This window comes from Orbicella franksi, chromosome 8, assembly GCF_964199315.1.
Source record: "Orbicella franksi chromosome 8, jaOrbFran1.1, whole genome shotgun sequence".
NCBI classification, from domain to species: domain Eukaryota; kingdom Metazoa; phylum Cnidaria; class Anthozoa; order Scleractinia; family Merulinidae; genus Orbicella; species Orbicella franksi.
The window spans coordinates 17,289,472-17,316,971 of NC_138152.1; the positions used below are offsets into that span (position 1 = coordinate 17,289,472).

The following is a 27,500-nucleotide window of genomic DNA, read 5'->3' on the forward strand; positions in this document are numbered from 1 at the left end:
CTTTTACTTCTTTGTTTTACATTTATACTTATGCAAAAATTTTTATCTTCACATTTAAGCGTGATAATGACCGAAGTTCGGTCGAAATGTCGCGCGCTTTCACCGTTAGTTTTTACCTCAAATTGTTTAAAAAACCTTAACTTAGACTACACGGTATGTTACGCAATTGTCACCTTTCGCTTGTTCTGTTTCGAAGTCTTCCATAAAGCGCCACAAAATTTCCTGTTTAGCACAAAACTGCTACTGAAGCGTGAGTCACTCATTAATCCAGTCTGCAGGCCGTAACGACAATCTGGACCAAAATGATACTCCAAAACCAGATCTTCAAAGGGTGGTTCGTTAACTACAAACGAAGAGACTGAACTTAGATCACGATGCCGTTATGGCTAAGAATACATTCTTTCTTTTTTATAAGAATATATGTTTTATATGAATACCGAGGCCAAAATTTGCGAAATTGTAAGAATGTTTTGCGGAATAAACCCGTGGAGGAGATTTTAGAAAAGAATGTAATTTTGTGTGTTTTTAACTAAACGGTATAAGATTCTTCCTTTCTCTAAACTGCAAAACTGGCCAAAAAGCAACAAAAACAGCACTAGCCATATGTTCGATGCAGGCTGGCTCTAAAATTACTTTAACACCACGGCAGCGGCCAAATTTATTCGAAAACAGGAATGCCATACGCTATTATGTCTATAATCTGAGAATATTCACAAGAATATTTAATCGGCGGAAAGATAAGAAAATTCAGCCTGGGCAGGAGAAACAATATTCTTATAAAAAGGGAGGGTATTGCATGAGAATTGTTTATTAAAGTTATATTCTTTTTTGACATTGAATTAGACCGTACGTTGCTGCACAGAATTTACATCAAAACGTCCACAGTAAAATGGCATGTTCATTATCCACTCACTGAACGAAAGCAAAATACAATACCAAGTAGCAGTTGTTTTGGGGTTTAATGGGTTCTTAACCAGTCGTAACATATGTTATGGCATCAGTTTGCGTCCTAAGCAAAAACACGAATTTGTGTTAGTGTCGATCGGCAAGAAAGTTCCCCAAAGCGCGTTATGTGTATGGGTCTATTCTTTAAGTGACACGATTTACAGGGGACTATTAAAAAAAGACGCTATTCGCAAGGCAAGAGAAGCATTTTTGATCTCCAAGGGCAAGCCCCTTGAACCTTCTGGGTTATACTGACGTGACAAAATTTAATCAATTTCTTTTTTATGTATCCGCTTTAGTACACGTTTCCTTTTTCTCTATTATTGTCAGCCAGTCATGTCACATATTTCCTTAAGTATCATTTAAAATTTCGTAACCGTCTCATCCATATCTACTTATCTTCAATGTAACCCCTGAAGGCCTTATGCGCGATTGCGTAACATGCTCAAAATTCACCACCAAGCCTCGTTTGCGCGACATGTTCTCAAACCTCCTTTACCTTCGTGTTGTTTTCACGTGGGCATTCTTTTTATTATCGCTGCTTTGGGAATTAGTTCATGATAAAATTTGAAATTTTAATTTTTAAACCGAGGCTTGGTGGTGATTTTAGCTAGTCTGATGTCATTACGCATAAGGGCTATTGGTTTTATGCTTTATTTTAGACTGCTGATCCTGATCTAAACCAATTTCCGGCCTCACCCAACTACTGTTTGTACAAGTGGTCCTTGCGTTACAAATTATCCACATAAATTATCTCTAAGGCCCCTCTAGAATTTCCTCGGCCTTTGACCCTTCCCCACCCCTCTAGAATTTCCCATCCCTTTCGTTGGGGGGGGGGGGGGTGTTGGGGGAGTATGGATATTTTCTGGAATCACACATGATAAAATTTGTGCTGTATATTTAACATTCCACATCCAGGCAACTGTAATAACTATGATTTCCTCTGTTTTAAACAAATTCATGAATCAGTAAAGAATAACTGATATATTCTCTCAACATAACCAGAACACAATATTCTTTTTTATCATACATAATTACTTTTTCAGCTTTAAACTACAAAACGAATAACCTCACCTAAACCCTTGGACAGACGCCGAGGGACAAGAATCTAAGACCCTCGCTTATTTTGCTTTGTCAGACAAGATTTTCCTCAATCGAACTGCCGAAAATGAACCTGGAGTTTGGCCGTCGGAGTTTTTCGTTTTTAGGAGCCTCAGTTTTTAACAGTTTACCGTCGGACATATAAGAAATCTGAGCTCTAGGCTTTTATTAAGGCAAAAGGCCAACGAGCATTTTTATTTGTAATTTGTATTCGTAAGCTTTTATTTGTTTTTCCCATGTAGTTTTGCCTTTTTAAACACTTAAACTTTTTTGTATTGTTACCTTTTCAAATTTTTGTAATCTTACAGGACCTCTATGATAACAGTACTTTCAAGTACTGATGGGTTAATCCTGTATAAAGATTCGTTCATCATCATCATCATCATCATCATCATCATCATCATCAGTATCATTATCATTACTCTCTCATAGTACGACACCTGGATATTACATACGGTTTTTCCTGACGAAAGGCTCATACATTTTCTATTCCATTAGCTCGCTTAATACGGATACCGGTTAATACGGACAGCGAACACTTTTCTGTGAACCGAGTGACACGCTCTCATACTGGGTCCTCCGCTTTGTGTACAGTATATTTTCATTTCCCACAACGTTTATGCTGATTGTATCCTGTAATAAAATGAAAACTTTCTCTGCGATAATACCGCTTCGTTTATAAGTCACGGACTATTTAGTACCATTTCAATAACGCTGAATGTAATGGAGGCGCTGGAAAACAGGAAAAACGACTTGAAATCAGAAGCGACATTAGTGAGGGAGGTTCAGGGTACGATGAATTGTCGACGCGGTCGTGGACCAAATGGAGCGATTGCAGTAGCAGCTGCGGTGAGGGAAGCAAGAGGTTCCTACAGCGTACGTACATTAACGTCAGCAATGTAATACACTCGAAGTGTTCGGAAAACAGTTTACAGATTGATTCTTGTGCAGTTCCACCCCTGGGGCGGATCTCGGGAGGAGGCTCGGGGGATTCGGTTGAGCTCCCTAAATCTTTTAAAAAATACGACAATAAAACACGCTGACTTGGCCTCAGAATGCCTGAATTCCCATTTCGGAGGACCTGAATTTTAAAAATTTTCAGTGGGGATACCTTGGTACCCCCTACAGTGGACCACCCTTTGCAGTTCCGTTCTCGAATCCCATTCTCTAAAATCCTGTATCCGCCCCAGCACCCTGCTGAAAACGATCAAGCTGTCAGCTCAAGAGTATGGAAGGAACCTTCAAATGCTTGTTACAATCCACTGTTTGTGAGGTTATAGAGCTAAACTTGAGAAAAAACCTGGAATTAAATTCAATAAGCGGTAAACACGAATTGAGCTTTGACAAAGTGTTTTCTCGTGTCTTCATTTTGTTTGGAAATTTATCCAAAACCTCTGTCCATTAGCACTGTTTTCTCTTCTCCTGAGTAACATAACAATTTGCTAGGATGCTAAATTGGCTAAATCAAATCGATCTTTCCTATAGTTGACAATTAAGCAGAGTCAAAAGCGTGAGTACCAACAACCGTATCAACACATAGTACCCATAAAGTTTCTCAAGTAACGACCTCCCGAAAGAAGTGATATAAAATTGAACGGTTGTTTCCGAAGTACCGACCGCCCTCCCAAAGTGACACATGCCCGAACGGAGAAGCAATTTCAAACGCCATAACTTAACATCTTGGGTACTTTCCATTATGCCGGTCGAAAGTCAAATGGAAAGGTCTGTTTCGGTTCGGTCGGACCTGTCGACGGACCAACATTTGCAGCTTCATTTTGAAACATCGGTTCGTTGCCCTACTTCTCGCAAGTAGATTTTCACTGGTGTTGGGGATTGAGCTATGGAATAAAAAATAGTGAGAGCTATTCCTTTAAGTTAGCCAGGTTTGCCAGGTTTGACAGAAAAATAACTTTCTATTTTTCTTGGTTAATCAGATCCCACTGGTCTATGACCGGTTGGCCTGGCATAATGGAGCACCCCTTATATCGGCAACAACGTCCGTTTGTCGCGAATAGACCATTTTACAGTTGTCTGCTCAGTGACCTGGCCTTTGTACGACAGCGAGGCTAGAGTTGACCTTGTTTTGATACAGACCTCACTGCTTTTGTTGTGCAAAACAAGTTGTTCTGATGCTAACTAGGTGCATTTACATGACAAAAGCAGTGAGGTCTGTATCAAAACAAGGTCAACTCTAGCCTCGCTGCCATACAAAGGCTAGGTCACTGAGCAGACAACTGTAAAATGGTCTATTTGCCACCGATTTAACCCACCCGTGTTAGCCTGGAGAGAGTTCAAGAGCACGCGTCCAGACCCTACTCCTTACCACGATGTCCTTTGTTCATCGTCGGTATGTTGGTCTACGGTTCTTATTGCACGGTTCTAGTTATTAGACCATCTTTATCCTTAGGTAACTGGGCACTTTTATTCTCGTTCTGCTAGTCTAATCACAAACGCGCTTAAAGGCGTCGCGATTTGCTGGGAAAGAACTGACAAAAATGTGGAGGCGTGGAGTTAAAACAGTCATACTTTTCAGACGGTTTAGCGCAGGCTAGAGCCATGAAAGCGCTGCCGCACTAATAATTTTTTTTTTTTTTTTTTTTTTAACATACGGTGCATATTCGAGGGGAGAACAACTAAGACTCTCTTAGGAAAAAACCAAAACTCCAGCCAAAACTCTATTTAGAAAATTGATCTCAGTACGAGGCCTCCTGGAATAAGCGCCACATTAGAGCAAAGTTTTACCCATAAACGCCACGTTGCTCTTCATGGCTGCAGCTTATTCGAAGGCATTTTTGATGTCATTTGCAGCACTTATCCAGTGGATACGCTTATGAATTGAGTGCGAAAGTCTAAAAGGTGTAAGGTGCTACATACCTCAAAACCGAACATTTTAAAACATACAACACGAGTTTACACGAGTGCTACACAATCTGCCACATTTTATGTCTTATGTCTTTTTTCGTGAGAGAGTTGTATTTCCAGCGGTTAGCCTTCTATATTAGCATAGAAGAGCCAACTTGTATTTGGATTTGCTAATAAACCGTTACCATTATGTCACTTATTACTATTATCTCAGAAGTTTAGCATAACTATATCTAGGGCGCACGCTTAGGTGACTCAGCTGGGAAATACTCGCGAGGACAAATGACGCCTCACGCGAGTCCCCTCGTACTCGTCCTCTTCCTTTACCATTCAGCGAGAAGTCCTCATCAAATGTAAAATGATCACCTTCGGGGTTTCACAAGGAAATAAAACACACCAGCCTTCAGTGACAAACAAACTGTTTATTAAAACTGATAACACATGTTCACAAAAGAGATCGCCATTGGTCAGTTTTCTTCGACGTCACCCAGTCCAAAGTTAGCTGTCGTGACGCCATGTGAAAACACTGAAACACGTAGCAAATGGAATGTCTTTGGAGTAAACGATAACATCACATCTGCAAGTACAGTTTTGTAATAATTGGGCGAGGCGGGAGGCGGGGGAGGGGCGTTAGTAAAGAGGAGGAGGGTGTTACTAAATATCTCCCTCCAAATAGAAGGGAGGTTTAATAGAACTTGTAGGGTTAACTGCCATTCTTAAAGTCACTGATCCACATTCCAAGTGGAGGAATGCGAGAAATGTGTCTGGAGTTTGGCAATATTGAAATAATTTGGGAAACAATACAGGCATCAATCACTGGTAAAGGGAAGTAACTTGTGGAAAATTGTCTTCCATTACACATTTTAAAACCAAACACCGAGTGAGATAATCCCCAGAGCAAATCATGAAAATACTTCCTGACTTTACTCTCTCCTAAATGTATTTCAAAGCACTGAATTATTTGTGGCAGATTTAGCGAATGTATCAACTGCAAACGAGCCTCACCGCTACGACAAAGCACCGCCACATTGGTGAGGAAAAATTTTCATGTGCGTCTGTTTTCTGAAGGAGATATTCAGCCTCAGCACATGGTTGTCAAAGTAGTGACAATGTCCAGTCTACGACTGCAGTCCTTTCCATTTTTGGACTGGACAAGGTGCCCTGCGCGAATGTTGCAAGCAGTAATCGGACCAGTTGATCATTAAATCTTTATTTACTCCTGGTAAACAGCTAAAGACACTTTTAGCAAGATACAGACCAATCAGTGAATAAATGCGTCTGAATAGGCCTCAAACCCCATGTAAAATGTAAATGTACAACTGTAATTATTCAACCACAAAACGTGGAAGAGTTCTCTCGGACTCGTGACCATTGTAAATAATTTGAGCATCAATATGACATTAGAATTTGGAGTGTTGGTTCTTGCAGATAGAGGAAACCGGAGATCCCGGAGAAAAACCTCAAAATAAGGTGACAACCAACCACAAACTCGACCAGCTATGATGCTGGGTCGAGGATTTGAACTCAGGCCACATTGTCGCGAGGTAGTCACTCTAAACACCGCACCAGTCCTGCTCCACAAAATATGCCCAATACCATTAACCAGATGCTATTTCAAACAGGCGCCACACACCTCTCAGAAGGCTAAACAGGATTGGCCGTGAGAACAGAACAAACAACAGAGACAAGCCAAATATCAGAACCACTAAAAAAGGTCTAAGATGGTGCTCAGGGGGGAAGTGAAAAAGAGGAAACAGGAACAGCCAGAAATGGCACAAACTACAGAGAGAAAGAACAAGACAGAAAGGGTGCAGAGAAATCCTAAGAGACCTATGCTTCACGTGGGGGTGAAAGATGTAAGAGAAAAAGTATATAATATTAACCCTTCTTAATATAATTTTTCCATTTTCTATTTTTTCAATTTCAAAAAATTATCATTGCCTAAAATTAAATAACTATTATTGCCTTACGATTATAACCACTACTTTGGAATTTCTATTCCAGAGAGAATTACATGTAGTCTGTAAAAGAATGCATTCTTTGTGTACAACAATAATTTAATTTCCTTTTCTCAATAAAATATAGCACTCATAGATAAACCACAATTATTCTTAATTCTTTTACTAAAATCAGTAACAACATACTATCATAAACAGTGAACACACAAATTACCAAACAATTGTAATAATAATAATAATAATAATAATAATCACAATAATCAAAATATTTTTCAGCAGGATAACCTCAGCATAATCAGTAACAATATAATATGAGTCACGTAGCAAATGATTACAATAATATTAAACAGGATACCCTCAGTATAACCAGTGATATACCTACAGTAAAATCAGTAATAATATACAATGAGTAACCCAGCAGGTACTCACAATATTATTAACCTTATTACCCTCAGTATAATTAGTAATAAAATATACCATCAGTATAATCAGTAACAATATACCATAATTAAAGTAGCACATGATCACAATCTTATTAAACACGATTCCCTCAGTATAATCAGTAATAATATACCATTAGTACAATCAGTAACAATATACCATAAGTGAAGTAGCACGTGATCACAATCTTATTAAACAGGATTCCCTCAGTATAATCAGTAATAATATACCATTAGTACAATCAGTAACAATATACCATAAGTGAAGTAGCACGTGATCACAATCTTATTAAGGATTCCCTCAGTATAATCATTAATAATATACCATTAGTACAATCAGTAACAATATACCATAAGTGAAGTAGCACGTGATCACAATCTTATTAAACACGATTCCCTCAGTATAATCAGTAATAATATACCATTAGTACAATCAGTAACAATATACCATAAGTGAAGTAGCATGTGATCACAATCTTATTAAACAGAATTCCCTCAGTATAATCAGCAATAATATACCATTAGTACAATCAGTAACAATATACCATAAGTGAAGTATCATGTGATCACAATCTTATTAAACAAGATTCCCTCAATACAATCAGTAATAATATACCATTACTACAATCAGTAACAATATACCATAAGTGAAGTAGCACGTGATCACAATCTTATTAAACAGGATTCCCTCAGTTTAATCAGTAATAATATACCACTGGTACAATCAGTAACAATATACAATGGGTAAAGTAGCAGGTGATCACAAATATTATTAAACAGGATAACCTAAGTATAATCAGTAATAATATACCATCAGTACAATCAGTAAAAAGATACAATGAGTAAAGTTGCACGTGATCACGATCTTATTAATCAGGATTCCCTTAGTATAATCAGTAATAACATACCATATTATCAGTACAATCAGTAACAATATACCATACGTGAAGTAGCACGTGATCACAATCTTATTAAACAGGATTCCCTCAGTATAATCAGTAATAATATACCATTAGTATAATTGGTAACAATATACCATAAGCGAAGTAGCACGTGATCACAATCTTATTAAGGATTCCCTCAGTATAATCACTAATAATACACAATTAGAACAATCAGTAACAATATACCATAAGTGAAGTAGCATGTGATCACAATCTTATGAAACAGGATTCCCTCAGTATAATCAGTAATAATATACCATTAGTACAATCAGTAACAATATACCATAAGTGAAGTAGCACGCGATCACAATCTTATTAAACAGGATTCCCTCGGTATAATCAGTAATAATATACCATTAGTACAATCAGTAACAATATACCATAAGTGAAGTAGCACGTGATCACAATCTTATTAAACAGGACTCCCTCAGTGTAATCAGTAATAATATATCATTAGTACAATCAGTAACAATATACCATAAGTGAAGTAGCACGTGATCACAGTCTTATTAAACAGGATTCCCTCAGTGTAATCTGTATTATTAAATTCTCAGCCTCGGATAATGCAATTCTAGCTTTCTGATTGGTTCACTGGATCTCGGTTACCAGCCATTATACCTGCGTTTGACCTTATATGGAAATGAGAGCAGCAAATGTCGCTCGGCATGAGCTTTTTCGCGTGAAGCGAAGTTTCGTCGACAAAAAAAATGCATGGAAAAAAGCACATTCGGTGAGCTATCTACACAGGAAATACAGGAAATTATGGACAATGCCGTCTCAGTAACAACAAAAAAGCCACAAAGTTCGAGATACGGTTATTTAACGGTACGTATACGTTAAGTTTCCCTTAAAGTTGCAAAATTAAAATATGACCGGCGAGATTTTACGCATTCATGAAGATTATGTGAGAAAAACAATGTTTACCTTAAGAGAATGGCTTGCTAGTCCTGGTGGCACCAAATTTTCGAAACTGATATAAAAAAAGTCAAAAGAAGAACTGAATGTTCAGTTGAAGTGTTTTTACTTGTCTGCGAGGAAGAAAGATGACACGTATTGCAAAAGTTCATTGATTAAATCCATTAGAGCCGCCGGTTGATCATTTCCTTTGCACGCCGCCGCACAACAAACTGTTTTCCTTTATCTCTGACCAGGCAAATAAATTATTAGAGCATATGCATTTGTAAAAGGCCACAGGAAAACAGGCATAATTGCCGGCGTAGTCTATAAGAAACCAGTTTCCAATGAGCAGATGAGGAAACTGTTCAACTAAGCAAGCTCGGATCGGCCGAGAGCAAAAATCCCGCACAGCTACAGAGGACGATCTAATTTCATCTCAGTCTCTTTTTTGGCCGACAACGAAGAGAGAATCAACGACAGCAATTCTGTCCTTGCGAAAAACACCTCAAGGAGTTGAGTGTTTTGAGCTGAACCGAAGTAAGCCCGGTTCTTTACCAGCCACGAAAAATCACCAGGGTGGCCTCGGAGATTCTGAAGATGAATCTGATGCTAAGATAGTTTCTGTCCTTGACTCTAAATCTGGCCAACAATGAGCGCCACACATACAGCTCGAAATGCCAAGGCTTTCAAAGCGAGGGAATCCTGAAAGGGGTCTTGTTGAGAATAATTTTGGCACAACGTCTGTGTCACATTGCGATCAAAGTTCTCCGCGGCATTACTACAACGGCAATGTGCAAGTGCACAATTATTCAGCTCTTCTCCATAACTCGAACTTCAACGCTTTTCAAACTTTCTGACCAGGGTTATATCTCCTTCATTTGATAGACTTTCTTTGAATTCTACGTGACTGTAAATTTCATTCAGCAAATTCGCTTGCTTCGCTTTCAAATTTTTCATTCAACAAATTTTGCAAACGGGGTGCATGTCATGTGATTTCCCACTTGTTGTTGTTTTTGTCACATCGACTTCCGGTCGTTTTTTAAAATTAAAATCCAATAAAATTAAGCTATATTTCCAAGAATACAAAAGCACCAAATTTAATAAAACAATTATTCCATTCGCGCTTGTTGGATACCATAGCACAATCAGTAACAATATACCATGAGTAAAGTTGCACCTGATCACAATCTTATTAACAGGATTCCCTCAGTGTAATCAGTAATAATATACCATTAGTACAATCAGTAACAATATACCATGAGTGAAGTAGCATGTGATCACAATCTTATCAAACAGTATTCCCTCAGTATAATCAGTAATAATATACCATTAGTACAATCAGTAACAATATACCATGAGTGAAGTAGCATGTGATCACAATCTTATTAAACAGGATTCCCTCAGTATAATCAGTAATAATATACCATTCGTACCATCAGTAACAATATAAAATGAGTAAAGTTGCACGTGATCACAATCTTATTTAACAGGATTCCCTGAGTATAATCAGTAATAATATACCATTAGTATAATTGTTAACAATATACCATAAGTGAGGTAGCACGTGTTCACAATCTTATTAAACAGGATACCCTCAGTACAATCAGTATTATACCATGAGTATAATCAGTAAAAACATACCATGAGTAAAGCAGCACATGATCACAACATTATTAAACAGGATAACCTCAGCACAATCAGTAGTAATGTACCATCAGTACAATCAGTAACAATATACCATCATAATAGTCAGTAATAATTACATACCACGAGTAAAGTAGCTCGTTTTCAACATATTATTAAACAGGATAACCTCAGTATAATCAGTAACAATATACGAGTAAAGTAGCACATGATCACAGTATAACTCAGTATAAATAATAAGAATATTATTCGCCAAAGGCGAAGTTAACATTGGTGAATATTCACTGAGACGAAGTCGAGGTCGAGAAGTTGACCAAGTCAAGAAGTGAATATAAGAATTGGAGATTCTGATTGGTCAAAAAGCTTATTATATTACGCTATATTCACCCTGTTAGTGCTTGGTTACTAAGCTCGCCATCTTTCCCATCTCGGCAAGTAAACATGGTGGACAGTTCCGGAATGAACGTTTCATATATTCGAAAGACATCAATCCAAGTCCACGATATTTGAAAAGATGGAGAATTTTCAAAATGACTGCTGCCGCCCTTGGACCAAAAATTCTTTCAAGAACTCATATTCAAAGCTTTTAAGAATCATAAATGCAGTGGTTGCGTCAATCACCAGCAGGTCAGATCAATTGACCGAAATTTATCTTTCTTCAAATTAAAGCTACTCATTTTTAAGCGATGATGACAACTGTGAATGAAGTCAACAATGATAAAACAAAAGTACCGGATGAATTTATTTTTAGTATCGTTTCAATCGTTTGCTTTACTGCCGAACTCAATAAGTAAATTGATTGATTATCAATGTACAAGTAAGCTTATTATTAAAACTACGGCTGCATATGTGTATGCACACTGACAACTGCGTCTGTGTTTTTATGTTTTAGTCCATTATTTTGTAGTCCTTGATATTCACCTCTGAAAATTATACTAATCACTAATAATATAACATGAGTATAATCAGTAATAATATACCATGAGTAAAGTAGCACGTGATCACATTATTAAACAGGAAAACCCCAGTATAATCAGTAATAATATACCATGAGTAAAGTAGCCCATGATGACAACATTATTAAACAGGATAACCACTGTGTAATCAGTAATAATTATATACCGTGAGTAAAGTAGCACATGATCACAACATTATTAAACAGGAAAACCCCAGTATAATCAGTAATAATATACCATGAGTAATGTAGCACATGATAACAATATTATTCAACAGGATACCCTTAGCATAATCAGTATTAATATACCATGAGTATAATAAGTAATAATATACCATGAGTAAAGTAGCACATGATCACAATATTATTAAACAGGATACCCTCAATATAATCAGTAATATGTACCATCAGTATAATCAGTAATAAGATACCATTAGTAAAGTAGCACGTGATCGCAATATTATTAAACAGGATACCTTTAGAATCAATGATATACCATGAGTATCATCAGTAATAATATAACATGAGTATATTCAGCAAGAATATACCATGAGTAAAGTAGCATGTGATCACCATATCATTAAACAGGATACCCTCAACATAATCAGTAATAATATACCATCAGTATAGTCCCTAAAAATGTTTTTCGAGTAAAGTAGCACGTGATCAGAATATTATTAAATGTGACATCCTCAGTAAATTCAGTAATAATATGCCATCAGTATAGTCAGTAACAATATACCATGAGTAACATAGCACGTACTTACAATATTATTGACCAGGGTACCCTCAGTATAATCAGTAATAATATACTTCAAGTAAAGTAGCTACTTGTGATCACAATTTTATTAAGAGGATATTCTAAGAATAATCAGTAATAATATATCATGGGTAAAATCAGTATAATATCCCTTTTTGAAGCCTGGCCCAGTTCCCTATCCTCAACCCTATATTTAATTTAGTAAATGCTCTCTATATGCAGGGAATTGTTTTATTTGTATATCCATTCCTTTTCATTTATACTACAGAAAACATGTTACATCAAATGCTTGTCATGGCTAGCCTACTTTTTGACCATGCCAGAGCTATATCCCGTAAGATGTCAACAGCAAGGCAACATAAGATTATAAACAACAAATTGAGCAATTTCTATAAGTGCTAATGCTTGGGGGGAAAATGAACAATTTGGGTACAAAACTAATACAGGGACCTCAAGTAGTGTGTATCTAATGAAACAAATTAAGGAGCTCTTTCAAAGGATTTATATTGTAGAATGAAACTATGTCAATGCAATTGTGTATCATCTGTGATGCCATACTGCTCCATCCTACAACCTTCCAATTGCAGCATTTGTTGTTCAGTTAAGTTACAGTATATGCTTGAAAAAACAATTCTCAAAACTGATAAATGAACTAGAACTAAAAAAAAAAATTCTAAGAACATACCTATGGTAGAGCGATCTACTTTGGTATCCAAGAGTTGGCAAATCTTTGGCTGCATACAGTTCTTAAAAAATCCACTTGGATTAAAAAACAGTTTTCATTAGACTTAATTTACTTGATGTCAAGAACAAAGGAGCTTTAAACTTGATAACTTTTCTTGTCCTAACGTTTGACATTCAAACAGAAAGTGATTCTGCTGTATTAAATGTTGCCAGTTGTTAAAAGTTATTGTCAGTCATTTAGTAGGTTGCTGGCTTGCTTGGCCAATAATGCAAAAAAGTTGTTATTAACCTTATACATAGTTCTATCACACTTCTGGATATAGATATTCTTTATGTACTTCACTTGTTAAATCAATTCATCCATTGTGTCATTCCTATATATCTCAGAAGAGTCACACCCGCAACTGCAAGTTGGATGTACACCTTAATCAAAGACAACAAAAACTGACATTTTACAGACCATAAATGACTTAACTGATCACGACTGTGATCAAATAAATTACCCTCCTAAAAACAATTCAATCTTCTACTAAAGAGACACAACAAAAAAAGGTTGTCACCGTTAATTTTTTTTATATAAATTTGTGATATTGTTGGTTAAGTGAAGAAGCAATCTTCACTTAACCAACAATATAGAGACGTTGTCTTCAAAACTACTCTAACAAACATATTCAGGGAATCTGAATAACAACTTAGGGTGAATATTGAAAAAGATTCTATACACCTTACCTAGTAACCCTTGCCCTTCTGTTGCTGTTAGTGTGGCAAAACAGATGATCCAGATGTAGAAAATGTCTTGATACTCAAAGAGAGAACAATTAATAAATGTTCCTTATAAATGTAAACTCGGTCCTGAAAACAACCTAACAACACAGCGTTAATAAATTTAGGAACTCTTTGTTGAAAGCTGAACTTTCTAGACTAGCCGTTTTGTACTAGAGATCGGACGTGACATTGCGTGACAAGCCGAACATTCTAGATAAGTCGTTTTGTATTGTTTTGTAACCCGGATGTGACGTTGCACGAATTGTTGTACCCCCCTATAGGGGTTGTAGAAACATGTGCTCGAAGAATAAATATGGAGTCCAAACATGGTGACCCGCGACGTGTTTGATCGCTAGCCTCGAGTGTTGTTTGCTTTCGTTTGTCGCCAACGCCGATCGAAATGAAGACGAAACAAATTGATCAGCTGAAGAGAGCTCTCACTGGGTTGAGAGGCTGGATGAAAAGGGATTTTGACGCTGTTAGAAACATGATTGAGTCCGACTCGCCTGAAATTGCTCGCGTGGAAGAAAAACTCGATTCGATTGTTACGAGATTGCAGAAAGCCGAGGATCTGCAGATGGAAATCGAGAAGCTCTTGGACGATGACTCGCAAGTAGAAGATGAAGTGGACGCCCAAGGACCATGGTTCGATATGGTAAGAGAACGAATTCATGGTGTGAAATTATGGTTAAAAAACAGCCAAAAGCAAAATACAAGTGAGAAGCCTGAACCCATTGCACCATCACCAAAACATACGTCAAGTGCGCCTAAAATGAAGTTGCCAAAAACCGACCTTAGGAAATTCTCGGGCGATGTGTTGGACTGGCCAGAATTTTGGGACATTTTCAGAGTAGCAATACATGATAACGTTGAAATACCTACTGTGCAGAAGTTTGTTTACTTAAAGTCCCTGCTATATGGCGAAGCCGCAGGATACATTGCAAACATCAAAACTGAAGAGGCAAACTATGAAGTTGCTGTACAACGCTTGACATCACGCTATGGCAAGGATGAAGTGCAAAAAACTCGCCTAATGACTAAACTAGCAGAAATGAAAGCACTTGAACAATCCAATAAAGCTATGAGAGATGCAGTGGATGAGCTTTGTGCAACTGAGCGAGCGCTTGAAGTACAAGGAGTTACTACTGAACAATATGGAACTCTTTTGATGCCTTTGATTGAATCAAAACTTCCCAAGGATTGGAGATTGGTGTGGGCCCGAGAAAAAGCTGGCTTATCAAAGGAGGATGTAACATTCTCGAAGCTGTTGAAATTTTTGGAACAGGAACTGGAAATTCGAGAGAGTGCTGACCAGACTGTTGAGATAGAACAGCCATCTAAACACCACCAGTCTATCGAAAAGGAAAAACCCTTGTTGCCAACTGCATCTGGTTTAATGGCTAAATCTGTAACCTGTACCTTCTGCAACGATCCACATAGTCCTAAACAGTGCTCTGTACCTATGTCAGTTGATGATCGCTTTAAGAAAGTGAAGGAAATAAGGGCTTGCTTTCGTTGTGCTCGAAGTGGTCACCGGATGACTGCATGCAGGTTTCGAAAACCATGCCCGTGTGGACGAGGATCCCATATCCCTCAGCTATGCAAGACTGGCGGAGTGAAAATTCCAGAAGTTCAAAACCCCACTCCAAGTACGGGTAACCCACCAAACCACCCAAGTTGGAATCCTGCTGCCCCTCCTTATACACCAGCTAACCAGACTCATTTGCCACCGTTATCTCAACCACCAACAGCTGCTGTAATGTCTTCCGCTAAGAATGCTGACATCAAAACTGCTGGCGTGATGATGAGAACTGTGTGTGTTGTTATTGGGGCTGTGGCTGTAAGAGCATTGTGTGACACTGGGGCCACTTTTACAATGATGTCATCATCTTTGGCTGCAAATATACCAAAGAGAGTTGTTGGAAAACGTCATTTGCGGATTGAGACACTTGGAGATGTGCTGGAAGGCGAATTCGATGTTGTTGAGGTGACTGCAAGAGGAATAAACCTTCCAAATACCTTTACCTTCCAAGCTGTAGTGATGGATGAGTTGTCTGGTGTCTTTGAGAGGGTGGAGCTGAGTCCTATAGAGCCCTTCAAGAGGTTGTTGGTGGTTGTCCAGTCCTTGCTGATCTCGCTGGCCCTGGTACAGATAGTATTGGTATTGTGTTTGGAGAAGATTGCTATGACACCATTGTCCAAGGTATGACAATTAAATTGAGGAATGGTCTCAAAGGAACACCGACAATTTTTGGGTGGGTCCTTCATGGTGGAAGTGGATCCATTTCATTTGCGGGTGTGGCTGCCAGAGCTCATGTCCACGCATTTCGGGCCTCTGTTCATGAACAACTGCAGAACTTTTGGACTTTGGACCACCTTGGTGTTGTACAGGAGGAAGTGTTGGAACGAGACCTTGAGCTGGAGGTAAAGAATGCTATCCAACGCAACGAATCTGGGAAGTATGTTGTGTCGTGGCCTTGGAAACCTCAAGCTCGAAAGCATTTAGCACTTAACAAGGCCCTTTGTGAAACAAGGCTTCGTCGCATGGTGAGAAAGTTGACGCCTGAAGAGTACACAGCATATGACATTCAGTTAAAAACACTCCTCGAAGAGGGTCACTTTGAGCTGTTACCAGAAGCCTGCATTCCTCAGTCCTATCTTCCACATCGAGGAGTTGTTAAGCTTGATCGGGAGACAACCAAACTGCGTATTGTGCATGATGCCTCAGCTAAGTCTGAAGGAGGCCTTTCTCTTAATGATGCCCTTGAGAAAGGACCAAACTTGTTACCGCTGTTGTGGGGCATACTTCTCCGTTTCAGAGTTGGCAAAGTCGGTGTTGTAGGTGATCTTGAAAAGGCATTTCTGCAGCTGTCGCTTCGTGAGGAAGACCGAAATGTTTGTTGCTTCCTGTGGCTCAACCCGCAAGGGGAGATTGAGGTGTACAGATACAAAAAGGTTTTCTTTGGTGCCAAATCATCACCATTTCTGCTGCAAGTAGTCCTGAAACAGCATTTAGAGGGTTTCATCAGTGAATCACAAATGGCTTCCCAGCTTCTTCGCAACCTTTACATGGATGATCCAGTGAACTCAATGGAGAACACTGAGGAAGCAAGGGAGTTCTGGCACGAAGCAGTGCGTATCTTTAAAGATGGTGGCTTTAACCTGCGGAAATTTCGGTCCAACGATCAAAATCTGCTCCACGAGTTTTCAGACAGCCAAGTGCAGCAACTTCACAAAGTACTTGGAGTTAGTTGGGACTTAAAATCTGATGAACTTCTTCTACTTGTTGATCTGGAAGTTATGGTACCCAAGAAACTTACGAAGCGAGAAGTCTTGTCCTGTCTGTCTAAGATTTACGACCCATGTGGGCTAGTGAGCCCGGCTGTCACTCCACTGAAGATTATTGTCCAACACTGTTGGAAAGAGAAGCTCGGATGGGATGAGGAAGTTAACCCGGATTTGCGAAGGCGTGTTGAAGAAGTATTGAAAGGGTTGTCAGGAGGAAACCATCTGAGAGTAAACCGATGGTTAGGAATAACACCCTCTCAGTGAAAGGACACAAAACTGTCACTTCACGTTTTCTGTGACGCCTCCTCTAGAGCCTATGCTGCGGCAGCCTACATTCGTGTTGCAGATACAAATGGGAACGTAACAGTGAATCTTGTTGCTTCGAAATGTCGACTTGCCCCACCGAACGGAGACACGATAACTCGCCTTGAACTTCTTGGTGCCTTACTAGGAGCTCGACTTCTCAATTCACTGAGATTGGAGTACAGCGGTGTCTTTAAGATTGATGATGAATTCCTTTGGACAGATGCCAGTATTGCTCTCTCTTGGATAAGTCAGGGACCGCGTGTGGGTGGAGTGTTTGTCGCTAACCGTGTGGAAGAGATTACTGCTGTCGGTGGAGTGTGGTCGTGAGTTCCAACAGATGAAAACCCTGCGGACTTACCTACTCGGGGTATGACGGTAGCTCAGTTGTCTGACTCCAAGATTTGGTGGAGCGGCCCGGAATGGTTGAAACGACCTGAGGCAGAATGGCCGAAGCACCCAAAGAATGACACAGATGCTGCATTGCTGATGATGGCCGTAGCTGACAATCAAGAACCGAAATATGTGGAGGAAATTGTTGACCCACCCCGAACGAGCAAGTACCTTCGCACTTTGAGAAGTGTAGCTTGGATGCTACATTGGCGCAAGTCTCCTAAAAGCACCCAAAATATGCTGACCTCAGAAGAGTTGCAATATGCCAAAATGGTCGTCCTGAAACAAGTGCAAAGGAAGTTTTTCTGGAGGGAATTAGTGTCAATGGAAAATAGCCAACCAGTTTACCGCCAGTCCAGTCTGCAGTCCTTACACCCGTTCTTGGAAGGAGGATTAATCAGGATGGGGGGGTCGTTTGCAACAAGTGGAGGCGACCTTTGAGGAACTCCATCCAGTGCTGGTTAAGAAGTGTGGTGTTGTCAACCAATTGGTGCTTCATATTCACGAACAAATGCAACACGCTGGTACTGCAACAGTTATTTCGGAACTGAGACGCCAAGGGATTTGGATCCTGCGCTCTAAGAAATCAGTCTCATCAGTGATACGGAAGTGCAGGAAATGTAGCAGGTTCTTGGCGGCTCCTGCATCTGAACAGACACCTCCTTTCCCTAGGTGTCGTGTAACTTGCAAGCGTCCCTTTGAAACAACTGACATGGATCTAGGAGGACCGTTATACCTGAAGGATAACAGTAAGGTCTGGTTCGTAGTATTTACCTGCATGTCAGTTAGAGCCATTCATTTGGAACTTGTGACGTCGTTGTCTGTAGAAGCGTTGACTCAGGCACTGCAGAGATTTATGAACAGAAGAGGTGTCCCACAGTTGTGCATAAGTGATCACGGATCAAACTTTGTGGCGGCAGCTAAGTGGGTTAAAGAGAAGAATCTTGACATGAAGTGGCAATTTGTGGTGGAACGCGGACCTTGGTGGGGAGGAGCCTGGGAGAGGTTAGTGGGCATTGTTAAAGGCCTGCTACGTCGCTCGTTAGGCCATGATGTGCTTTCCTGGGAGGAATTAGTAACCGCTCTAACCGAGGTGGAGAAAGTCATCAACCGCCGGCCTATCACTTACTTGTGGGAGTCGAGCAATCCTGATGGTGGTGTTCCTATCCCTTTGTGTCCTGAAAAGTTCCTGTTGCCACCGCGAGAAGACATCAAGGAAGAAGAAAGAGAACTAAACATCTCTGATGAATTTCAAAGGAGAAAAAAGTGGCTGTCCTCCATGAATGACATATGGAAGAAAGAATACTTGCATCAAGTGCTGGGTTCACAAGGGGAAGTTTGGAAGACTCAGCCAAATCCTTTAAAAGAAGGAGAAGTTGTCCTTGTAGCTGATGACAGAGAGAAACGTCTAAATTGGAAGATGGGGGTTGTCCGGCAGCTCATTCTTGACAGAGATGGAAGATGCCGTGCTGCGAGTGTCCAGGTGAAGTCGGGACTGCTAACCCGACCAATTCGCAAACTGTACAAATTGGAGCTCTGTGCCGAATCTGACAATCTCCCGCCCATTACAAGCTCACCAGAGAGCACTGAACAAGATGGTGCGATGTTAGACAGCGAGGCCGAGACGATGGAGGATGAAGATGAAGAAGCTGAACCTGAAGTCACCCTTCCACAGAGGACTCGGAGAGGAAGAGAGATTGTTCGTCCAAGTCGGTATAAGGACTGACCAAGTCGCTATAAGGACTGACTAAGTCGCTTTAAGGACTGATTAAGTCGCAACAGGCTACCGAAAGTTGCGAGGTGGAGGATGTTGAAAGCTGAACTTTCTAGACTAGCCGTTTTGTACTAGAGATCGGACGTGACATTGCGTGACAAGCCGAACATTCTAGATAAGTCGTTTTGTATTGTTTTGTAACCCGGATGTGACGTTGCACGAATTGTTGTACCCCCCTATAGGGGTTGTAGAAACATGTGCTCGAAGAATAAATATGGAGTCCAAACACTCTTTTCTCATCTATATATCTTCCTTTGCACCATGAGTCACTGCCTGGTTTTAAATACTTGTCAGTTGTATTGATATTGGTAATAAAAATAATCGCTACCTACTAATGAGTGTCGTAAATTCAATGCATTTTCCTCAAGCTGTTGATGAACAACTGCCAGGGTATCACCATCCAACTCCTGAGAAGAAACTGTTAAATTTTTTACTTTTTCTTGTGCAAGGCACAATGGCTTTGTGGTTAGTTCGCTTGTCTCCAAATCAAGCGATCTGGATTTGATCCATTATGCTGTGTCCTTGGGCGAGACACTTAATTTCAGTGCCTCCCTCCACCAAGTTGTGTAAATGTAAATGGCTAACTTAATGCTGGAGGTAACCCCGTAATAGACTGCCATCCCATTCAGGGGGCAGTAGAAATATAGAAATACTCCTAGTTGCTTCATGCTACAGAAACCAAGATAAGTTAATGGCAACTTGGCTCGTATGCAGGCTTTCCCAATCTACATATAGAGTACACATCGCAACAAAAGTGGTTTACCCATCAGTCATCATTCAACAACACATTTGCAATTTTTGTCTCCATTGCAACTTCAACGTCTTGAACATATCAAGGTGTAGTGTGGACAAAGAAGCCTGCAGAGGTAGTAGGAGTCTGGTATAGCCCTCAAAGAATGTCCCAGAGCCCAAGGATCCTGCTGCATTGAATAAAGCCTGGAGGTTTAGCAGGGAAGCCCTTGCCAGAGTAAGGAAAGAAACTCAAGCCATCCCAGGATCAAAAAAGCTCCTGCCACTATGCCACCTCCAAAACAAACATCTTGGTACAACTTAAACGAGTAAAAAAATCCTGATAAATGAAAAGCGCGAGACTGCAACTCACTAGGAACAAGATCCCGACAACAGAACAGCCAAGTTATGTACGTAACTAGTAAAACACCACAGCATCTGAGTAACTACCAACAATATACGGACAACAGAACAGTGCAACATCTAAGTAACTAGTAATTGGATACTGACGAGGAAATGAGTAAAAGCTCCCGACGATAGAACAGCGCAGCATCTAAGTAATGAGTAATAAGTAAAACCTTCCGACAGGGGAATGGAGCAGCATCTAAGTAATAGGTAAAGGCTCGCAACGGGAGAGCAGTGCAGTGTGGAAGTAATAAGTAAAAGCTCCCAAGGGGGCAACAGCGCAGAGTCTAACTAATAAGTAAAAGCTCACGACAGTGGAACGGAGTAGCGTCTAACTAATAACTAAAAGTTGCCGCAGGGGGAACGGCGCAGCAGCAGAATAATAAAGTAAAATGTCCCGACAGGGGAACAGTGCAGCGTTGAAGTATTAAGTAAAAACTCCCGACGGGGGAACAGCGCAGCGTCTAAGTAATAAGTAAAAGCTTCCGACGGGGGAGTGGTGCGGCGTCTAAGTAATAACTAAAAGCTCCCACGAAGGAACGGTGCAGCGTCTAAGTAATAAGTAAAAGCTCCCGATGGGGGAACCGTGCAGTGTCTAAGTAATAAGTAAAAGCTCCCGACAGAAGAACGGCAAAGCATCTAAGTAATAAAACAAGTTTCTGCCAGGAAATGGCGCAGCATCTAAGTACAAAGAAAACCTCCCATTGGGGGAGCGGAGCAGTGTCTAAGTAATAAGTAAAAGCTCCCATGGGGGAACAGCGTAGCATCTAAGTAAAAAGTAAAAGCTACCGCAGGGAAACAACGCAGCATGTAAGTAATAAGTAAAAGCTCTAGAAGGGGGAACAGTGCAGCGTCTAAGTAATAAGTAAAAGCTCCCGACGGGAAAAGGTGTATCTAAATAATAAGTAAAAGCTCCCACAGGGGAACTGCGCAGCATCTAAGTAATAAGTAAAAGCTCCCGACGGGAAAAGGCGCATCTAAATAATAAGTAAAAGCTCCCACAGGGGAACCGCACAGCATCTAAGTAATAAGTAAAAGCTCCCAACAGGAGAAGGGCGCAGCGTCTAAGTAATAAAAAAAAGTTTCTGCAGGGAAATGGCGCCACATCTAAGTAATAACTAAAATCTCCAATGGGGGAACAGCGCAGCATCTAAGTAATAAGTAAAAGCTCCCAACGAGGGAGAGGTGAAGCTTCTAAGTAATAAGTAAAAGCTATCAGTAATAAAAAACGTTTCTGCCAGGAAATGGCGCAGCATCTAAGTAACAAATAAAACCTCCCAATGAGGAAGCAGAGCAGTGTCTAAGTAATAAGTAAAAGCTCCCGACGGGGAAAGGCGCATCTAAATAATAAGTAAAAGCCCCCACAGGGGAACCGCGCAGCATCTAAGTAATAAGTAAAAGCTCTCGACAGGAGAACGGTGAGGCATCTAAGTAATAAAAAACAAAGAAAACCTCCCATTGGGGGAGCGGAGCAGTGTCTAAGTAATAAGTAAAAGCTTTCACGGGGAACGGCACAACGTCTAAGTAAAAAGCAAAAGCTCCCGCAGGGTAACAGCGCAGCGTCTAAGTAATAAGTAAAAGCTCAGAAAGGGAGAATAGTGCAGCGTCTAAGTAATAAGTAAAAGCTCCCGACGGGGAAAGGCGCATCTAAATAATAAGTAAAAGCTCCCACAGGGGAACCGCACAGCATCTAAGTAATAAGCAAAAGCTCCCAACTGGGGAAAGGTGCAGCGTCTAAGTAATAAAAAAAAGTTTCTGCGGGGAAATGGTGCAGCATCTAAGTAATAACTAAAATCTCCAATAGCGCAGCGTCTAAGTAATAAGTAAAAGCTCCCGATGGGAGGAACGGCGCATCTAAATAATAAGTAAAAGCTCCAACAGGGGAACCATGTAGCGTCTAAGTAATAAGTAAAAGTCTCTGTGGAAGAATGGTGCAGCATCTACGTTATAACTAAAAGCTCCCGCAAGGGAATGGTGCAGCGTCCAAGTAATAAAAAATGTTTCTGCGGGGAAATGGTGCAGCATCTAAGTAATAACTAAAATCTCCAATAGCGCAGCGTCTAAGTAATAAGTAAAAGCTCCCGATGGGGGGAACGGCGCATCTAAATAATAAGTAAAAGCTCCAACAGGGGAACCATGTAGCGCCTAAGTAATAAGTAAAAGTCTCTGTGGAAGAATGGTGCAGCATCTACGTTATAACTAAAAGCTCCCGCAAGTGAATGGTGCAGCGTCTAAGTAATAAGTAAAAGCACCAGAGGAGGGAATGACGCAGCGTCTAAGTAATAAGTAAAAGCTCCCCACAGGGAAACGGTGCAGCGTCTGATTAATAATTAAAAGCTACCAACGGGAAAATGTGCAGCATCTAAGTAATAAATAAAAGCTTCTAATGGAGGAATGGTGCAGTGTCTAAATAATAGGTAAAAGGTCCTGACGGGGGAGCGGCGCAGCGTCCAAGTAATAAGTAAAAGCTCCCGACGGGGTTACAGCGCAGCATCTAAGTAAAAAGTGAAAGCTCCCAACGGGGGAACGGCGCAGCGTCTAAGTAATAAGCAAAAGTTCCTGACGGGGGCACGGCACAGTGTCTAAGTAAGAAGTAAAAGCTCCCGACGGGGGAACGGTCCAGCGTCTAAGTAAAAAGTAAAAGCTCCCAACAGGGAAACAGCGCAGCATCTACGTAATAAGTAAAAGCTCCCGATAGGGGAACAGCGCAGCATCTAAGTAATAAGTAAAAGCTCCCGACAGGAGAACGGTGCAGCATCTCAGTAATAAGTAAAAGCTCCCGACTTGGAACGGCGCAGCATTTAAGTAATAAGTAAAAGCTTCGGAAGGGGGAATGGCGCAGCGTCTAAGTAAGAAGTAAAAGCTCCCAACGGGGGAAGAGTGTAGCCTCTAAGTAACAAGTAAATGCTCCCGACGGGGGAACGGCGCAGCGTCTAACTAAGAAGTAAAAGCTCCCGACGGGGGAACAGCGTAGCGTCTAAGTAATAAGTAAAAGCTCCTGACGGGGGAACGGCACAGCATCTCAGCAATAAGTAAAAGCTCCCGATGGGGGAACGGCACAGCGTCTAAGTAATAAGTTAAAGTTCCCGCAGGGGAACGGCGCAGCGGCTAACTAACAAAGTAAAATCTCCTGAGAGGGGAACGGTACAGCATGGAAGTAATAAGTAAACGCTCCCAACAGGGGAACAGCGCAGCGTCTAAGAACTAAGTAAAAGCTCCCGCAGGGGAACGGTGCAGAGTCTACGTGAGAAGTACATTGTAAAACCTTCTGACGGGGGAACGGCGCAGCGTCTAAGTAATAAGTAAAAGCCCTCCCAGGAGAATGGCGCAGTGTCTACGTAATGAGTAAAAGCTCGCAACGGGGGAACGGCGCAGAGTCTAAGTGAGAAGTAAAACCTCCAGACGGGGGAACGGCACAGCACCTAAGTAATAAGTAAAAGCTCCAGACGGGGGAACGGTGCATTGTCTAAGTAATAAGTAAAATCTCCTGAGAGGGGAATGGCAGAGCATCGAAGTAATAAGTAAAAGCTCCTGACAGAGGAACAGTGTAGCATCTAAGTAATAAGTAAAAGCTCCCACAGGGGAACGGCGCAGCATCTAAGTAATAAGTAAAAGCTCCCGATGGGGGAACGGCACAGCATCTAAGTAATAAGTAAAAGCTCCCGACAGGGGAACGGCACAGCGTCTAAGTAAGAAGTAAAAGCTCCCAACGGGGGAACAGCGTAGCGCCTTAGTAATAAGTAAAATCTCCCGACGGGTGAACGGCGCAGCATCTAAGTAAGAAGTGAAAGCTCCCAACGGGGGAACAGCGTTGCGTCTAAGTAATAAGTAAAATCTCCCGACGGGGGGAACGGCGCAGCATCTAAGTAATTAGTAAAAGCTCCCAATGGGGGAACGGCGCAGCGTCTAAGTAATAAGTAAAAGCTCCCGCAGGAGAACGGCACAGCGGCTAAGTAAGAAAGTAAAAGCTCCCGCAGGGGAACAGCACAGCAGCTAAGTAATAAAGTAAAAGCTCCTGACAGAGGAATGGTACAGAATCAAAGTAATAAGTAAAAGCTCCCACGGGGGGATGGCGCAGAGTCTAAGTGAGAAGTAATATGTCCCGATGGGGCGGATGGCGCAGCGTCTAAGTAATAAGTAAAAGCTCCTGACAGGGGAACGGCGCAGCGTCTAAGAAGTAAAAGTTCCCAACAGGGGAACGGCGCAGCATCTAAGTAATACGTAAAAGCTCTTTAAGGGGGAATTGCGCAGCATCTAAGTAATAAGTAAAAGATCCTGACGAGGGAACAGCACAGCATCTAAGTAAATAGTTAAAAGATCCCGACAAGGGAACAGCACAGCATCTAAGTAATTAGTAAGGGTTAAAATAAAATAAAATTCCCTTGGAAAAAATGAAAGAATTACAAGAATTGTGAATTAGAAGCAACACGGAAAAATAAGTATAAATGATTAGAAAGTAAATACAATACCTCTTTACTTACCAGAAATCATGTCTTGCTACAGTAAGCTTGTTGACGCTCGAAAAAGGTATGTGGTCAGAAAAAAGAAATGAATAGGTCCATTAGTAACATACAGCAGCTTTGAGTTTAATTATTTTCAAGATGTATTACAATAAGTTGAACAGAACAAGAATATCTCAGGGGCACTTAAAACAAATTGAATTGAACTAAACTATGCATTATTATTTTATTTAAATAGAAGGGTGCACTAGTGGTAGGAGGAAAGCAAGTGTCAGCATGAGAGACACAACCTTGAGAAAGCAGCCACACCAAAGGATAACAGCCGAGAAAATCTCTAATGACTTGAAATGGTTCTTAATCAAATCTTTCAACTGACATTTGAGAATGACTGTGCAATTGGCTGTAAGTATTCACATTTCCATGTGCTAAATTATGTGCCATTCTGCTCTGCAGCACTGGCAGTTCTGCTGGGTGATCTGACTCTTTCCAGGTTGTGCAAGGGACCAGAAGGTCATCAAGAAATCTGGGTAATTCAGGTGAACACCGGGGGCAGACAATCAACCACATAAGATACACGGCCATTTGGAAAGGAATCTCATTGACTGTCATCCTATGGTAGAAAGGATGCACATAGACTCTCATCATGGTAGGAAAACTCAGAGACTCTCATATCTTTAGGAACCATCGCACAGAACACCTGTGGGCCAACCAAATATCTACAGGGAGGCTTGCACCACTCCAGGTTCACCTGAACTACCAAGATTTCTCATTAACCTTCTCGTCCCTCGAAAAACCAGGAAAGAATCAGATTACCAAGCTGATCTACCAGTGCCAGAGAGAAAACAACACACAATTCAGTACACAGAAACACGGATAATTAATGCAAAATGCAGAGTCATTCTCAATGATAGCCGAGAAACTTGAGTTGGAACCAAAGAAACTCTTTTGCATCATTAGAGATTGTCTCTACTGTTATCCTTTGGTGCAGTTAGTTTTTCAGGACTGCACTTTCATGATGACACTTGCTTTATGCTGCTACATTCTGTTTGACCCTCCTAACCACTTGATTTAAGAGCCAGTTCCTGTAAACACCGAGAATGAGATGACAGTCGCGAAATTTTCGATTTCTTCATATTTTGCCCAAATAACCTCTGTAGTGAGTTGTTTTCGAAAATACCATTCAAAGGTCCTGAAGCGCTTTAGTTTTTTCAAAATTGAGGAAAGTTTGAAAATCGCCATTTTAGCTGCCTGACGCCGCCGAAAATGGCCGAAAATTGTGCATTTTCTTTTCGCTCGTACAGATCAACGCGCTGATATCTAGCGATATACTTTGGGTAGCTCATAGTACATGTCTTGCTGTTTCTAAAGCATTAATTTGATTAGCAAAACCTCAAAGTTTAATAATATTTTAGGCCGATACAAGTACCTTCATCGAAGCTCGTGAGCGAAATGGCTAATTTTAGCTAATTTCAATACCATCAAAAGCCCCGCTGGTACATTGAATTTGAAGTCGAAACTAAAATTTTCTAAAAGCCCATACTGTATATTATGATGTGTGAAAGTCTCTTCCGCGGCCCGAAAAAACTAACCCGTCGAGAGACATAAACGTGTGGTACATTTTTGTAAATTCGTCATTCGTGAAACCAACATGGAACTTGGCCAGCTACCTTCATCAAGAACAAAAATAAGCGAATGGAACCTTTTTCGTCAATAAGGATACTTGTAATCTGTTTTTTTTCCCTTTTAGAGTAACCACATGATTAACGTTCGCAAACATTTGCAGTTAAATCAAAATAGACGCTGCTTTTGGTACATTGTAATGGTATGCAAATATATTTCGATCACCGGCACGCGCATATCGCCTGAAACTGATTTTCCTTCCGCCTACTGTCTGTTTCTTTTTGAAGGTTACAACTGTAGCACACATTATTCGTTCAATATCGGCAGTTTTAACTTTTATGGAACACCCATGGCCACAGCCAAACTTGACTTCAAGTAAAATAAACATTTTGAAACGTGAAGTTTGAGTAAACAATCGATTACAGTTGTATCCATCGTGTTTGGTGTAAATATTCGAACACAACCATTTCATGCAAACAGGTACACTCTACTTTAAAAATAACCGTCTCATCGCAGCATTTCTTGAAATCTTGGTCTGAGACCAGGTAATGCCGATAACAAAGCGCGAGCAGT

General features: G+C 40.6%; 1 protein-coding gene and 2 long non-coding RNA genes across 3 annotated transcripts in view; 1 reads left to right on the plus strand and 2 right to left on the minus strand.

Annotated features, from left to right (window-relative positions):
* Positions 1 to 3,495: 3,495 nt before the first annotated feature.
* The window catches only part of LOC145494851 (uncharacterized), a 36,832-nt gene continuing 12,827 nt past the window's right edge, over positions 3,496 to 27,500 (minus strand). Inside the window, exon 2 of the long non-coding RNA XR_014050315.1 lies at positions 3,496 to 5,459. This is a non-coding gene — a long non-coding RNA (uncharacterized LOC145494851). The remainder of the gene's footprint in view (positions 5,460 to 27,500) is intronic.
* LOC145494873 (uncharacterized) lies at positions 13,210 to 20,096 on the minus strand. The gene is made up of 3 exons (XR_014050330.1): positions 20,046 to 20,096; positions 13,534 to 14,053; positions 13,210 to 13,265 (listed from the first exon to the last, which is right to left on the minus strand). It is a non-coding gene; the product is annotated as an uncharacterized LOC145494873 (long non-coding RNA).
* Positions 18,352 to 23,616, plus strand: LOC145494770 (uncharacterized). Its single transcript, XM_081474340.1, has 2 exons — positions 18,352 to 22,032; positions 23,334 to 23,616. The coding sequence occupies exon 1, from the start codon at positions 18,451 to 18,453 to the stop codon at positions 19,663 to 19,665; it is 1,215 nt and encodes a 404-aa protein (XP_081330466.1). The 5' UTR covers positions 18,352 to 18,450; the 3' UTR covers positions 19,666 to 22,032; positions 23,334 to 23,616.

Bases quoted from the DNA above. Each gene is read 5' to 3' on its own strand.
- LOC145494770 (XM_081474340.1), top strand. From the start codon at position 18,451: ATGCAACACGCTGGTACTGCAACAGTTATTTCGGAACTGAGACGCCAA.